Here is a 16,023-nt window from a genome sequence, read left to right as displayed (position 1 = left end):
AATTCGGCCAGACCTCTACGTATGAACAGAAATCCTCCTAAACGTTTTAGTCCATCTTTCTAATCAACTATAACTGTTAACCATATTTCCTTTTATTATCATGTTTGAAATGTAAATTTTTTTTAGTGGGGAGGAATGTTGTGACTTCCTTTAGGTTTTCCTTGGAGACCTAGGGTAACCTCCATGTTCCCTCCTGCTATTGTAACATGTGTTGTAATAAAAAAGTCCGTTAATGTATTTAGTGTTTTTTGCTTCCGAATAATCCACAATGATCGTTGATCATAAGGTTTAGTCCCTGAAGGCGTAATTCGTTTCAGGAACTAACAGTTACAATTCTATTATTACAGTCATGATTATACTATCACACTAGCTCTGGCATGATTGTTCAATGATAATACAAGCAATGTCAGTAAAGCTACTGTCACGTTAACTATCACATTTATGCATTTTGACAGTGAACAATCGTACACTTTCCGTCGTTACGCCAAAATTGTTAGTCATTACCATGGTATAACTATTTGATCGTTACAGTCATGACGTAATTCACTGTCTCGACCGGTTTACTGTAGTAACAGGTATGTCACTCTAGGCCTGGTGTGATCGTTAGTATTTGTAAGTAATGTCAGTAGATTAACAGGCAAATTAACTGTCATATGTAGACACCTTGACTGTGAGCTGTCACAACATAACCTTACCAATGTAATGACGATAGGTGGGAAAACATTGTTCCCATATATTTTCCCAAAACCTTAAAATTGTATCAGCCCCGGGTCCCAAAAATGAATTTACCCCAGGCTCCAAAAAGAAGATCCCCCAGGGACCCAAAAACGTATTTGCCCAAGAACTTAAAATTATATCAGATCCTAGCCCAAAAATAACCCGCGCCTCGGACTCAAAAAATAATCCGCCCAGAGTCCCAAACAGCAATCCATCACCGACCATTAAAACAAATTTACTCGAAATATTAAAATTAAGGAACTATAATGAGGAATAATTTTGTCATAATCTAATTCAAATAAAAATATTATTAAAATGACTATTTTATCACCCAATTTCTTTCCTAATTCTCTTCTTCACACTTAAATCATATTTTCACAACTGATCATGCATTTCTTAATTTATAATATGCTCTTATGATGCAACATAACATATGAACTAATTCACAACATAATAGTTGAATCAGAATCAAATTTGTCTGTTATATGAAATTTCAATTTCAACAATATCTTATGTTGTACATGTCTTCATAAAAAACATTAAAAGCCTAACTTTCTTAATCCATGTAAATGATTAATTTTTCATTAAAAAACTAATTTAAAACTCACTACTTAAAGCATAACTAAATTCTTAACAATTTTAAGTTTATAACTGATTTTATATAACAACGAAAGACACAGTCCTAGAAAGGTAAAATTATTTTATTTTTCATTGTGAAAGTCAAACAATAATCCTTTTTAAATAACAATATTTAATTGTTATTTTACTATTTCATATTTTATCTCCAGTTAATTACGTCAATATAAGCATAAAGGAATGAACAATCAATCAATCATAATAAATACTAACTAATTTAAAACGCACATAAAAAAAATATGCGAATTAAACAAAAAAAGAAACATAAAATAAGAATTTAGAATGTTAAAATAATAGTTTAACTAACTGTCTAAAGATAGCAGCACAAAAGGAGAAATGTAGAAAATAATAGTTTCAATTAGCACTGTTAGGAGCCAGCACTATCCAAAGATCTGTTTTTAAGTCCAAATATGGTTTAAAAATAATTTTAATAGTAGTTCAACTAACAGATTAAAGGTAGCAGCACCAACTAAGAAAGATAGGAAACAGTAGTTCCAACAACTGCCACAAGAGGCCAGCACCATCCAAACAGCCAGTTCCGAAGTCTAACAGGAAAATTTTATTTTATATTAGGATATTAGGAACTTACAGGAGCTTAAGTCCGTCTGACATTAGACAAGTCTTAACTATCGATCTGATCAATTGAGCTCCTGTACGTTCCTAGTATCCTAATACAAAACAAAAAATTTTCTGCTAGACTTCGGAATGGCTTTTGGATGGTGCTGGCCTCCAGTGGCTGTTAATGAAACTACTATTTTTATCTTTTCCGATTGGTGCTGCTATCTTTAAACAGTTAGTTGAACTATTATCTTAAAATTCTAAATTGTCGTTTTATGTTTTGTTTTTTTGATGGGAGTTTAAACGATCTATAATTTTTTTGTCATATTTATACATGTGCGTTTTAAACGCTTGTTGATCTCTTATTCTTTTATGCTCTTATTAACTTAATGAACTGGAGATAAAATATGAAATAGTAAAATAAGAACTAAATATTCTTTTTAATCATAAAATAATTTTACCTTTTTACAGTGTGTCTTTAAATTTTATATAACATCAGTTAGAAACTTCAAATAGTTAAGAATTTATTTATGATTTAAGTAGTGAGTTTTAAATTAGTTTTTTAATGAAAAATTAACCATTTACATGGATTAAGAGAGTTATGCTTTTAACAATTTGTATGAAGAAATATGCATCATAAGAATTTGTTGAAATTTTATAAAATAAACAAATTTGATTTTAATTTAACTGCTATGTTATATATTACTTTTTTAATGATAAATTGAAAACCATTTAGATTAAGAAAGTTTGGAGGCAATTAATTTATTTAGAAACTAGGTCACCAACTTTATGAAGATTTGAAGTGGCTATTTGTTACAAAATAAAAATTTGTTACTTATGTAAATTTAATCCTGGCTTATGATAAATAAAAAAACAAACTTGTTCTATGAATAGCATATATTTACAAATGTGAATACACATATCCCTATAATTATACACATAAACAAAAAAATAAAATAAATAAATCAATTTAACAAAAATTCTTATCCAACAAAAAAATCTAGTTATAATAAATTCTTTACAAACATTTACATAATAAAAACATTACAAACATAAGCTATAGCTTAAATAGTCACATTGTAATGTAATAATCACATTATAATGTGATAAACTGTTAAGGTTTATATACAATCTTTCCCAACAGTTTCATGATATTACTGTATTTACATAGAAAGATTTGTAAAAGTATAAAAGATTCTGCGTAGACCAGTAAACAATTTTTTAGATGTTTCAATGAAGTTTACAGTTTCTTAGAGTTTGGGAGGAGGAGTTATCATTGTACATAAAGGTTTTCTCGCCATCTCTTGTCTAAGCATTGCCCCAACAGATAGCACTCTACGTGAACTGCATGAACAGGAATATGCCTTTAACTGGTTTTTCATCCTTGCCCACAACTACCATTCTCTGGTAAATGTACTTCTGTTTGCTGAGTCTTGTAACCATTGGGAAATGAGTCATTAAAAAAGCATCTTTGTTCAGGTTCATCGCTGGTCTTCTAAAATGAAAAGATGCAGCTTTTTTTAATACAAAACAAGCTTTAAATAAAATGTAAAATGTATATATTTTTTGGTTTAAGGTTATGATGTTATGATTAGAATTATAAAATATAAAATAATGTTTCCCAAAATAAAAATTTTTTTTTTGGAACATTTCAAATATTTAAAATAACTATCTTGTAAGTATTTACAGCAGGACATACATTTTCCTCTTCCTATATTTAAAAGAACAGAATCTACAGAGCAATTTGTTCATGAATTTTAAAAAAATATTTAAAAAGGGATGGTTACCTGACTTTTGATGATTTCAAATAATGGTTATTTTGTCTGAGGAAACGCATTTGAAATCAAATATAACAAAACAAGTTTTTCTTTTATTTTGGCAACTGATGTTTTGGTCTGACTATGTGCGGCTCATTCAAGGTTGGGGGAGTGTGTACTTGGATTGGTGAAAGAGTGAAGTTAGTTATCTTAACAAAGTTCATTACTTTGTAGAAATCTGTATCTATAAATTAATTAATTAAAAAATACATTACATACTAGAGACAAATATGCTTCTTTACACCTACAGATACAAGGAAAAAAATAGAACACCTTAGTTTTGTGAGATAACTTCATCATTTTTTGTTTTCATTTATTATTCCTAAGGTATAGCATTATTTTGACAAAAAATTCATTTTTTTATTTCATTTACTTAACAGTTAATATACATTTTAATGTTATATAATATTATATAATGTTTAATGTTATATACATTCTAATGTTTTAATTAATTTTTCAAAGAGAACTTATATCACCTATATAGCGTATAGATATATAGGGTGTTGCTACAATTGTTTGGAGGGGATATAAAATTTTCCAATTTAATATAAAGATTAGAGTACAGAGTACATCTAGTCTCTACATTAGAAATACATTTAATTTTCCTAAATCCATTAAGGTCCTTATTTTTCCCATAAGTATAATTCTTGGGGTTGATCTTTAATCCATGTTTCACTTATATCAATCAATTCCCCTAAATTTACTGATGATCGGTGATAAAACTGTTTGCTCTAGTCTCCTTCAAATTGTTTTCAAATAACAATTTCCTCTAGAGAGATAAATTCCCAGCCAAAGTAGCAGGCAATTCATTTAAATGAAAGTTTGAGGATCGGTCATCACCGCCACTTTTTGAATACCTTCAGGTTATCAATGCACAGTGCAGTCTAGTAATAATTGTTTGCCACCTTTTTGGAGAACCTAAAGTAAACGTTTACCAAGCAGTTTAAATCAAAACTGGAGTTTTCAGATATTCAACTCTTTAGCAAAAATGTTTAGTTAGGAATCGCTTACTTTCTCTGATAAAACTAGCCCATCATAAGCATATTACTTTATAGTTATTAAACATCCAAATAGCCTTAAACATTACATTTGTCAAAAACACAATAACAGGTTTTAACATCTTAGAATAAATAATTTTATAATCTTCCTATATGACTTTTTACAAAACATTGATGTCATCCATATATGATATATATACAGCTGATAAAACAATTTTATTTTTATATCTTCCTTCTTGATGAAACTTTATGACACAAGAAATCCAACTCTTGACAATTTTTTACTAACACATAACTTTTTAGTAAATTTCTTTTTCTCAACTTATAAAGTTTTTCAATCAACCTTTTAAGCAGCTTCACAACACACTCAACAACAATTTCGTTTCACTGAGATACCTCACTCAGTGGATCCGACCTTACTTGATCTTGCTACCCTTAATATGGGGACCTTGTGGTTTGCATGTCGGTCATTGAGTTTTTCAGTCTTGACTTTATTTTAAATTAAGATCTCCTTAACCATTCAGGGAACTAGTTATTTGAGAGTAAAGGGTAAGTTTGTTCTCAAGTTCCTTATCATTTAATATAAAGCTACAAAATTAATTTTGCCACTAGAGTGTTTCCGAAATGCAATAAAGCCCTGCTTCAGTAGCTTCTATAAAAATCTTATATTTTTTTTTACACAACTTTCTGCCTAGCTATTCATTTGGACTAGAAATGATATGAGTGAACCCATAATCTTTAGTGAATTTTGCAAATAAACAACAAGTGAAATACAATGCACCATCAGTTAAACTGTTACCAGTATCTTATGTCTTGCTGATATACTAATTTCATCTTGGTTATTATTGTTAGTGTCTTACATGTCAAATATTCCGGCTCTAATATCTAATTCATTAAAATTAGAATATGCATTTACAATTAGCAATGTTTTTGGTTGTATTTGAATAGGTCACATCCAACACCTCTCGCCAAGGAGGTGGTATTTCTTTGTAAGTCGTATCTAGTTTGGCTTTTGAGTCATGGTATTTCTGGTAGACAAAACAGCTATTAACAAATTTTATGATATTCTGAGCAATATTGATTTAATACAATGCAAATTCAGTCCTACTCATCTCATCTCTGAATGAACTGAAAGCAATTTAAGTTGTATTTGCTTGTATATGATTGTATTAAACCAGTTGTGCCTATACTGGACAAAAAGTACTAAAGTTTACTTAATAGAGTTGGCAGCAAATAGGAATAAGTAATCACAATGAGATTTAATTTAAATTTATTATAAGAAAACAAAATAATTTTAACAGAAATAACAAATTTACTTCACAACAATAAATTAAGTTCTTGGATAAAACTTAGTTCTTGAAAGTATACATATCTACAGATGGCACCATTATTGAATTATCGATATAAATGGTCAGCATGTATATTAGAGGCAATTTCAGATTCCCATTTATCTCCGTTGCTTAGGAGCTTTTCTTTGTTATATAACAATTCTTCATGTGTTTCAGTGGAGAATTCGAAATTAGGACCCTGAAATCAAAGACAAAATCATAAATGCAAATTAAAACAAATAATTCTTTTAAAATCCATCAGGAGTTCAGAAATATTTTCTCTGTAATATCACTTACTCCTAACATAAAACTAACTTAGGTATGAAGAATCTCAAAGTTTTGAAAAAAAAAATTACTATATTAAGATGTAAAAGTGTCAAAATTTGTACCACCATATGTGACTTTATTAATAAATGGCTCATAATATAAACATCCTGGTGATTGCTGTTGAATTCACCTTAGACTGCTCAACCTTTAGAATCAGCATATATTTCGGCACACAAACTTAAACTTGGTTGCTAATTGAAGAAAATCTCTAAGGAGCCATTTATTATTAAAGTTCTGGGGTAAAGTTTGTCACAGAAACTAAATATAAAAAAAATCACACAAACTTAATTAATAATCATTAATCCTTGTTAAGACTAAATGCACACTGATTTTTTCTTTGTCGGCTACCACTACTACAGGACACAAACAAAAATTATAAAAAAATACTTATTTAATTTTATTTTTTTGCAAAAAGTTTTAAACTGATTGCAATTGTCAAAAGCTAATTTATTCTGCCTAGTAAAATAGTAGGTACTATTTTTTTTTTCACTACTTAAACAATAAAAAAACACTTGTTGACACCTTTATAATTTGTTTCACCATGTTGTTACATTTTTTTCCTGATTAACACGTTTGGAAAATAAATCCCATACTTATTGAAAAGAAAAATGAATATTTTTTTCCAACCCTATCAGGACTTAAGCAGTAAAAAATAAGTGTAACGAATGAGACGAGAACATCTTCAAACATGTTTGACCAAATGACCAGGAGCTCATGGAAGATGAGTCAAATAATCTCTGTGGCAAGTCATAATTATTTTTATTATAGATTAAGCCATATCTTGAGAACCAATTAGTCATCTGGAACTGATTGGTTGGTTAGTGTAGGCTTAGTTTAAAACCAGACCATAAAAACTCTAGACTGAAACTAAGGCATACAAACTAACTTCAACAATATAAATCATATTGATATCATTTTTCCAATTCAACTATGCATTAAAAAAAGTTTAATCAACTGAAAAATCAATATTTTCATTTAAAGTATTTCCACTATATGTATTTTCATTAACAGGAAAAAAAAATCAAAAGTGTTGATTGTATTAAACTTCAGCCAATGTCTTAGGGACTGATTGATAGATAATAATATACATGGTACTGTAACAATACAATATAATATAATATCCAAACAATACCTCAACTATAGCATCTACAGGACAAGCTTCTTGACAAAATCCACAATAGATACATTTAGTCATATCTATATCATAACGGGTAGTCCTTCGGCTTCCATCACTTCTCTCTTCAGCTTCTATAGTGATTGCCTGTAATATAAATAAAATAAAGATATGACCAACACCTAAGTTTCAAATATTAGGGTGTTATAATAAGGAAAAACAAAGTAAAAAGAACATCTAAAAATCACTTTTTGATAACTTTTAAGAATAGCAGCTCTGATGAGAACAAATGACTATTTTTTTTTTAATCTTCTATCAGGCCATTTCTGGCATATGGGAGAGGGAGGATTTTTCCTTTAGTGAACTAACCTATTTTAACTAGACTGGGAGGGTTAAGATTTCATTGCAGGAGGCCACCCTGAAATAAAAGTGCACCCAGTGCCAACGTACCCGGCATCAAGAGAAAAAATGACCTATCATACTTAATAATCAATATACAATAAATTAATTTTGAAAGCTAAAAATGACTAATCATATTTTCTTGAATAAAGGTTGACCCCAATTGAGAAATCATTTGGAGGGGGAAAATGAGGATTTGAAACAATTAAACTACAAATAAGAAATCAATTTTCAAATTTAATATAGATAAGTATCTCAAAAAGAAACAAACTTGCTTAAATTAAGACACTATGCTGATAGTAAGTAGCATGATAATATTTTTAAAATGTCATGAAGAAGCTTTGAAATTAAACATACTTTTTTGTTTCTGCTTAAATGTGGCTAATTAGGTAAGTATTCTCAATTATTAATTTTAGGTAACATTTAGATAAGCTTTTCTTCCTTTTTTATTCCATATAGCTGGTCCAGAAAAATACTGGTGCAACTATGAACTTAGTAAAATTGACTTTATTATGTGGGCTGGCTCAAAAATGCATTTACAAACATCTAATAAATGTATTTTTGAGCCTATTAACACTACAAAATCAAATTCAACATATTTTACAGTAGCACTATTATTTTCCCGGAGCAGCAATATGATTTTAATACTCAGTCTCTCAGTTCGAATAATTTTTCTTGAATGTATCATGCTAGATCTTGTTTTGACATTGTTTTTTTTTTAATGCTTTTTCTTGCACCAAAGTATGTGATAATAAGTGAAAAATTTTCACTTATTATTAATATTAACTGTTATTGGTCTCCCATCATAAAAGAAGAAACAAAAATAACTATGAAGTTATCCCTCCCCCCATTTCTAGGTTTGGTTCGAATCAAATTCTATAGACGAAATATTAATAAGTCAATCCATGTTAGTGTAAGTCAACGCCTCATTTTACCAGAGACAGATTCAGAAAAATACTTCAACTTGGTAAAAAACCTTAGTTCTAAATTAAAAGCTGATATGATTATAAAAATCGGCTTTTAAAGCATTAACAAGTTTTTAACTGTTTAATATTTTACATAAAATTAAAATTTTGATAGAAACAACGTACGACAGATTAATATCTCTACACTACACAGAAAATAATCTGATTTTTTCAAGATTTTTTTTTAGTTTACCTGAGCAGGACATATTGCCTCACATAATTTACAGGCAATACACCTTTCTTCTCCAGAGGGGTACCTTCTCAAAGCATGTTCTCCTCTAAATCGTGGACTCAGTGGGCCTTTTTCAAATGGATAGTTGATTGTAGCTGGCTCCTTGAATAGATGCCCCAAAGCAACCATATGACCTTTTATGACACAATTAATAAATTGAAATATAGGCTACTTTATTTTAAGCAAGGGAATAAATGAAAGCTGTTCTGGAAAATTAATTTCAGGAAATTAAAAATATTTTAAGAAAAATGATTGGAGAAGTTTGTCGGAGAGGGGGGGGGGTTGTGGTCAGCAAAGAACAACATAAATAAATAAATATGGTTTTATCTGAAACTCAGGTCGAAAAGTCGGCATAAAATAAATAAATATGGTTTTGTTTATTTATGTTGTTCTTTGCTGACCGCACCCCCCCCCCCTGACAAACTTCTCCAATCATTAATCTACAGTCAACTATCTACACCTCATTTTAAGAAAAAGTTTAAAAAGAAAATGACATTTAAAAATTTTTATATTATAAAACTCTCTAGTTTATAATTAAAATGATTTCAATTTTTTATTTTAATAATATGTAGCAGTGCTATATCGGCAGACAGATAACTCTAATCATTCTGACTAAAAGAAATTTAAAAAAACACTGAACATCTTTAATTTATAAATACATCAGCGTTTTGTTTGGATTACTAATTATTGCAATGTATAGGTGAAAAGAAAATTTGAACAAAATAAAATTTTCCAACCCTTGAAAAATGGAATATAAGAGACTTCAAAATGAAAATTATAAATGACCTATTTACCCCTGATAATTTCAGTCCAGAACATAGCTACAGCAGCTCTGTCTGTGATGTCTTTCCATTCCATTGATGGTTCTTTGTCATTTACATACACATACTTTGTCCTCTTTTGAAAACTAGGTAGAGTAGAAGTAGCAGGCCTCAACAACACAGGAGCTAAAAAAATATATAATTTAGGATTCATTTTATCACTGTTAACAGAAATGTTTAAGCATCTTTCAACGGCAAATATAACACTAGACAGTATCGGTATAAAATAGGTAAAATTAAACAATTGGGTAAGTATTTCATTAAAATATTACCCTTTTTAGCTAAGCTGAAAAGTTTCATAGCAGCCATAGTGTTGAATTAAAATAGATAAAACAGTAGCTTAGGGAAGGTTATAGCTGAGAAGTTAGGTTTTAAAAAAGAACAGCTGTTCAAGTCGTAATTAAGGAATGGAGCCAGAGTCATTATTATTTCATCCAATATAACCATATTTTTCAAACCAAAGAAATGTTAATTTTAAAAATACAAATCACCAACAAATTAAATTGTTAATCCGTATGTCCGTTTTTCATGACGTTTCTCAGAAACTACAAAGACGAGTGTTTTGAAATTTGGAAACTATAATGAACTTTTGTAAACTATCGAGATAAAAAATCCCTAAAATTTGAGGTTTTATATTTAAGATATATTGAATTCGGAAATCGATAAAAACAATCCATCCGTCCACGGTCAAACTTAAATCAAATCAAGTCACAGGTCACAGCACGGTAATGCTCAAGTCTTATTATCCTCTGCCGCTTCATTTCAAAGCGACGGTATTATGAAGATAAATTACCGTATTTCAGTCACTTATCTTCATAGATACCATATATTGAATTTTATCCTAAATGAAACCAGGCTAGGTTAATGATGAAATAAGTAGTTATTTTATTCTTAGGAATTCATTCTAACCAGAAGCATGAATGCACCCTGTATGACCCCGAGAAAACAGTAGGATTTTGTACATAAAACAGTAAGTTTCCTATTTTTGTTCGCCTTAGCAAAGAAATCAAATGAAGTATAGAGCTTTTTATAAATAATTTTCTTTTTAAACGCTCCCGAAAGACGATATTTGGATCTGCCTGGAAGGCTTTGGTAAAAGAGGTGCCCGATTCTCGACCTTTCTCTATTCATTGGTGACAGTATGGTCAGGACATGTTCCGATCCCATTAATCTCATTTACTACCTTTTTTAAAAATTATTAGGTTAAGGAAGCGTTGTTTTTATATACCCTATTTGGAGTTTTATATTATATTGATAATTATATTTAGTTACGCTGAAGACCCAGAGATTCCTACAAAGGCTCGTATTATCCAAAGACCAAATAGAACTATTACACCAACAAAAGTTGTTAAATACAAAAAGAGGCTGCTGTTCAAATGGTCTTGCCATAAGCCGTGGTAATGACAAAAGCTAACCGTTAGGATGCGCCCTCCTTCCGAAAATGGTCCTTTCATCGCCTTCTCTTCTGCCCGGGCGCACATTTCATCAGACACGGCCGACAAGGGAGACCTAACGCCTACTGCCCTACATTCTCACTCCCAGCCCCATTATGTATCAAGTGACACAAGAGAAGTTTCTAACGTGTTCAATCCCCTGATTTTATTCGATCTCAGTTCCTAGAAGGTATCTGAGAGTCTTTATTTTTGAATAATAAATTATAAATTCAGGGCATTAATCAGTACAACAAGGAAAAATTTTGTTTTCAGACAAGGGAATCAATAGCTCGTTGCAATTTGAGACTACAGAAAAGAACAATGAAGAACAACAAAAACATATAAGAGTAAAATAAAAAAGATTTTTTTGTTTGAAAATTTAATGGAAAGTCCGATGTTCCTTTGCTTACAAACTCAATGTACATTTTCCAATGAGAGAAAAGGAGAATAAAATAAAATAAAAAAATATTTACGTTGAATATTTTTTTAAGAACAAATAAATGCAAATTTTGTTTACTCACATATTTTTTAAAATGGATCTTCTATAGTGTTGAAACAGTGTTGGGACAATCAGATAATAAACAAAAAAAAAACCTATCACCATAAATAGCAGTTTTATTGGAATATGACTATGACTGACAATTATTCATTCTTTTTATCAACCGTGGGTCAACCCTGTGATATAAATATAGCCTTTGACCCTAACCAAATCACATTCTATTTCAAATAGATATTTCTGAAGTAAAAAAAGTTGGGGGGGGAGGGTAAACGATTTTCAGCATAAAAACATAATAATACAAAACTAACAAAAAACTGGTCATACTTAAACATTCCTGAAACAACTGAGCAATGTTATCCCTTAAGGAGCAAAGTAGTGCATTTCAACAGTATTGGTATTTTAGGTACCAAAATATTTTCATTGGTACTGAAGAATGTATTAAAAAAAAAGACGAAATACTGATTTCATCAGACAACAGATAAACCAAATTTCCACTTTGAGGTATTTCAGGAATCAAAGATGAGATTTCGACTATTGTCGTAGATTTTCTTCCAAAGTTTTAAATTCTAAAATTTAATTAATGTTCTACCAAATCAGTAAATTTATAAGTTAATATATAGTTCTGCACTATGAATACAGATATCCGTAGCGAAAAGTAGTTTATGATGTGAAAGTTAAGAAAATTATCGTGAGTCTGTATAATATCTGATATAATCGCACAATGGTTTATCTCACTCTACTAATTTGTATGTTTAGCCTCCGTCATTGTGGTAAATTATCCTCACTCTGGCGACAATAGTGATATTGCCTTATCGAAATATTAATAGTAACATGTCGATCATACGATTATGTTGGTAAAAATTCGAGGAAGCTTTGTGCAAATATTTTGAATATCCAATGATTTTATATGAAGTAAAAATAAATATTCTTCATTGTGTAAGTAAAACATGTATATTGTCTGTTCGTTAATCTTTATTACAAATACATTTCATCGTGTAAAGGTTTAAACCATTGATCATAAACCATACAAGATATAAAAGATATTATTGACCGCAGTAACAATTTAAAGATATATTTTTACCTTGTTTCTCTAACGCTCAAATTAGCTGCCAAACGGTATAATATAAAGGGTTTTTATCGTATCTGGCTGGTAAATATGCTATCTTGTATAGTTAAACTGTTGGTTTCGGAAAATATCTATAATAATGTATAATTTTAAATTATCCTATTTATTACATTAAAAAGGAACTTTATAACAATATGTTTTTTAATTATGCATTAGTCGTCAAATGTGATAGATTACTTCTAGATTATACTTTTAAGCCGGGAGGCAATCAGTTGGTTTTTCTAATTGGTTTAAAAAAGAATACCTGTGTATTGATAATTCGTCTTACACAGATCATTGGTTCCAACCATTCATTTCTCTTCAATACAACTCAAGCAGTTGCCATGCCTAATCAGCCCCTGTCCTCGTTCCTTAGACAGTCCTCAGGAGTAACCCAGGGTTCAAATACCTCTCCCCTCCTATTCAATTCCTATATCAATGATATTCCTAATTTTATCCACTACTGTTCTACCCACCACTTGTAGGCTGACGACTTCTAAGTGTATTTATCCTTCTCACTCTCTGAGATATTCTTAGCGTTAACCAAGACTCAGGAAAATCTGGATAGGGTTTTCAAAATTTGAATTAAATTCTCTCCTTAGATCCTACGACACTTTTACTACAGTTGTTGTACACTTTGATCACTCGATTCTACAGGTGAACAGATTGAAGCGAATAATGAATTCATTTTTAAGATTTGTCTTCGGTACCTCGAGGCATTATTGTGTTTCCCACTTCTACGGCGAGTTAAAGTGGCTCTTTCCCTTTGATCGCCGTTAATATTTTCCCGAATGTTACCCATACCGAACTATCAGTACCCAGTACCCTTCCTAAATCTACAGTCTCCTCCAATCCAGGTACTCCTAGGAAACAAGATCTCGCCATTCTGACTCCTTTATCCCTTCCCACCGAAACCAAACATTTGAAAAATGCTGTTTAGACCGCTCCAGTGCCCTCTGAATTTCCCTCCCTTATAATATCCGACACGCTTCTTGCCTGTCTTTAATTAAATCCCTCCTTTTCCAATGCCTTCTTACATCCCCAACTATAGAACCGTAATTTAAGATAGGCCCTAGGATCGCAAGAGAATAATTTTTTGTATGAATCGATTATTTTATTTTATTTGCCTTTAGTACTTCTGTCGTTTTTAATTTGGAATAAGTATCTACTTCATTTGGTTAAATGTATTATCCAATTATACAATATTTTTGATAGATTTATTTATTGATAGATATTACAATCTGCCACACAGTTGTGGGCAATAGGTAATAGTGATGAATGATCTCATACATACTAAAATAAAAAAAATAAAATAAATAAATAAAAAATAAAATAGAATAAAAAAAAAAACTCTCTTAAAATATATACAAACAAAAGAATAGACAAGGTGAACATAATCAAACTATCTGTATGAAAAATAAATAAATAAAATAACATAATGATAAAATAATATATACAATATTTACACAATCGACCTGAGGATCCCTGAGCCCACTCTATCCCCCACGTGTGAGGGGTAGAGCAGAGCTCAAGAGATCCCAGCGCATCCCTCTCGCCGCATCACTGGTAATGAGCCAGTGGAGGCTGAGCAAGTGCGCTAAAGCCGCAAACACATTATACAATATAATCGTTGACATTGTATATCATCAGAAACCAATAATTTTTTAATACGACTATTTAATTTCTGTTCTTTTATTCTCCTTTTATTTTTAATTGAGAGTAAGAATTTATTTATTTTTGTTTACAGATTTTATATTTATTAATATTGTACACAATGTACAAATTTAGTTATATTTATTTTTCAATTTATGATTAGATTGTTTTTTTGTTTTTTTTATAATTTATTCATAACAAACCTTTTCATTGAATTCATTTGAATTGGCCATATCGTTCAATCCAAAATAGAGGGATAAGTTATTTAAACTAGTAATATTGTATATATTTTAATTGCTTCATAAATAATATCTAAGACGGTAATTAAAAATATAATATTGGAAAATAATTCTCTTAACCTCAAGATCATCTATGAGATTCCTTATACCGTGATTCTACTTTAAAAAGCGGATATATTACACATTTTTTTCTGACCACGCCGTACTATTTTGTCTTTTATAACTTTAGATATGACTCCTTTGTTTTGTTAATTTTACCTACGTATATTCTATGCATCACATTGTATCATGTATACCGTTTTAGTTCGCACATTTCACTATGTTAATTTCATTTCTTTTCATTATTTACATAGAACATTGGTTGATTTTTAATTCTTTTCCAGTATATTTTCAAAATTGACTATCTTTGTTCCCATTGCTTATGTATATATTTTTTGCTTATTTTATTATTTTGATTTCCTTATTTATATAAGCACAGCGAGATTTTTAAATCTTTTTTTCTCTAATATTTTAAATATCTCTTATCATTTATGTACAATTCTTATTTTTTCAATATTATAATGTCTTATTTTAGTACCATCTCTTATCTAGTTAATTTCTTGTTTTACTGTTTCTTAGTTTGTTTTGATATGTATAATTTTTTTCTCTGAATTATGATTACTATCTCATTTTTTATTTTCAGCCCAGATGAAGGCTTGAAATTCATGTCGGAACGTCTGTACAAATAAAGAGATACAATATTTTTTTACTTGACTTTATATTTTTTAACTGGATTCCGCTTTGTACATTAAGGTAGGTTTTATATATTTAGCCAGTATAATTCTAAAATACATTCTATCGTGGTAAGTAGAATGAGTGTATGCCACATCCTGTTGATTTCATGTCTTCATTCCTGGGTTTATGCCCATGATTTGGATACGTGAATAAATTAATCAACCACAAAAACAACTAAAAAAGAAATATTTATCTGGGTACTTTCTTCTATGATTTCCAATAATTGATTTTGATTCACCAAATGAACATATCTTCCTGTATTTTTTCTTAACTCCTTATAATTTATTTATTATATTACAATTAGAATTAGCAATGTATGTGTGTGATTATTAATAGATATTATTGGATCATTATTTTTATCATATTCTGTATCATCTTGTTTTATTCTCATTATTATATTAATTCACT

General features: G+C 29.8%; 1 protein-coding gene across 2 annotated transcripts in view; it reads right to left on the bottom strand.

Annotated features, from left to right (window-relative positions):
- Positions 1 to 5,979: 5,979 nt before the first annotated feature.
- The window catches only part of ND-23 (NADH dehydrogenase (ubiquinone) 23 kDa subunit), an 18,136-nt gene continuing 8,092 nt past the window's right edge, over positions 5,980 to 16,023 (bottom strand). Inside the window, exons 1-5 of one of the 2 annotated variants that reach the window (XM_014419220.3) lie at positions 10,185 to 10,336; positions 9,886 to 10,038; positions 9,053 to 9,225; positions 7,514 to 7,642; positions 5,980 to 6,253 (exon numbers count right to left, since the gene is read on the bottom strand). In XM_014419220.3, coding sequence (XP_014274706.1) covers positions 6,122 to 6,253; positions 7,514 to 7,642; positions 9,053 to 9,225; positions 9,886 to 10,038; positions 10,185 to 10,221 — 624 coding nt within the window. In that variant the 5' untranslated portion in view covers positions 10,222 to 10,336 and the 3' untranslated portion in view covers positions 5,980 to 6,121. Of the gene's footprint in view, positions 6,254 to 7,513; positions 7,643 to 9,052; positions 9,226 to 9,885; positions 10,039 to 10,184; positions 10,337 to 16,023 lie in introns of those variants that run through there. The other variant, XM_067052482.1, reaches the window with a different exon arrangement.

This window comes from Halyomorpha halys, unplaced genomic scaffold (assembly GCF_000696795.3).
Source record: "Halyomorpha halys isolate HHAL.00 unplaced genomic scaffold, Hhal_1.1 Scaffold223.1, whole genome shotgun sequence".
NCBI lineage: Eukaryota > Metazoa > Arthropoda > Insecta > Hemiptera > Pentatomidae > Halyomorpha > Halyomorpha halys.
Note: the sequence above shows the minus strand (reverse complement) of the source record. Positions and strands in the feature narration are given on the sequence as shown.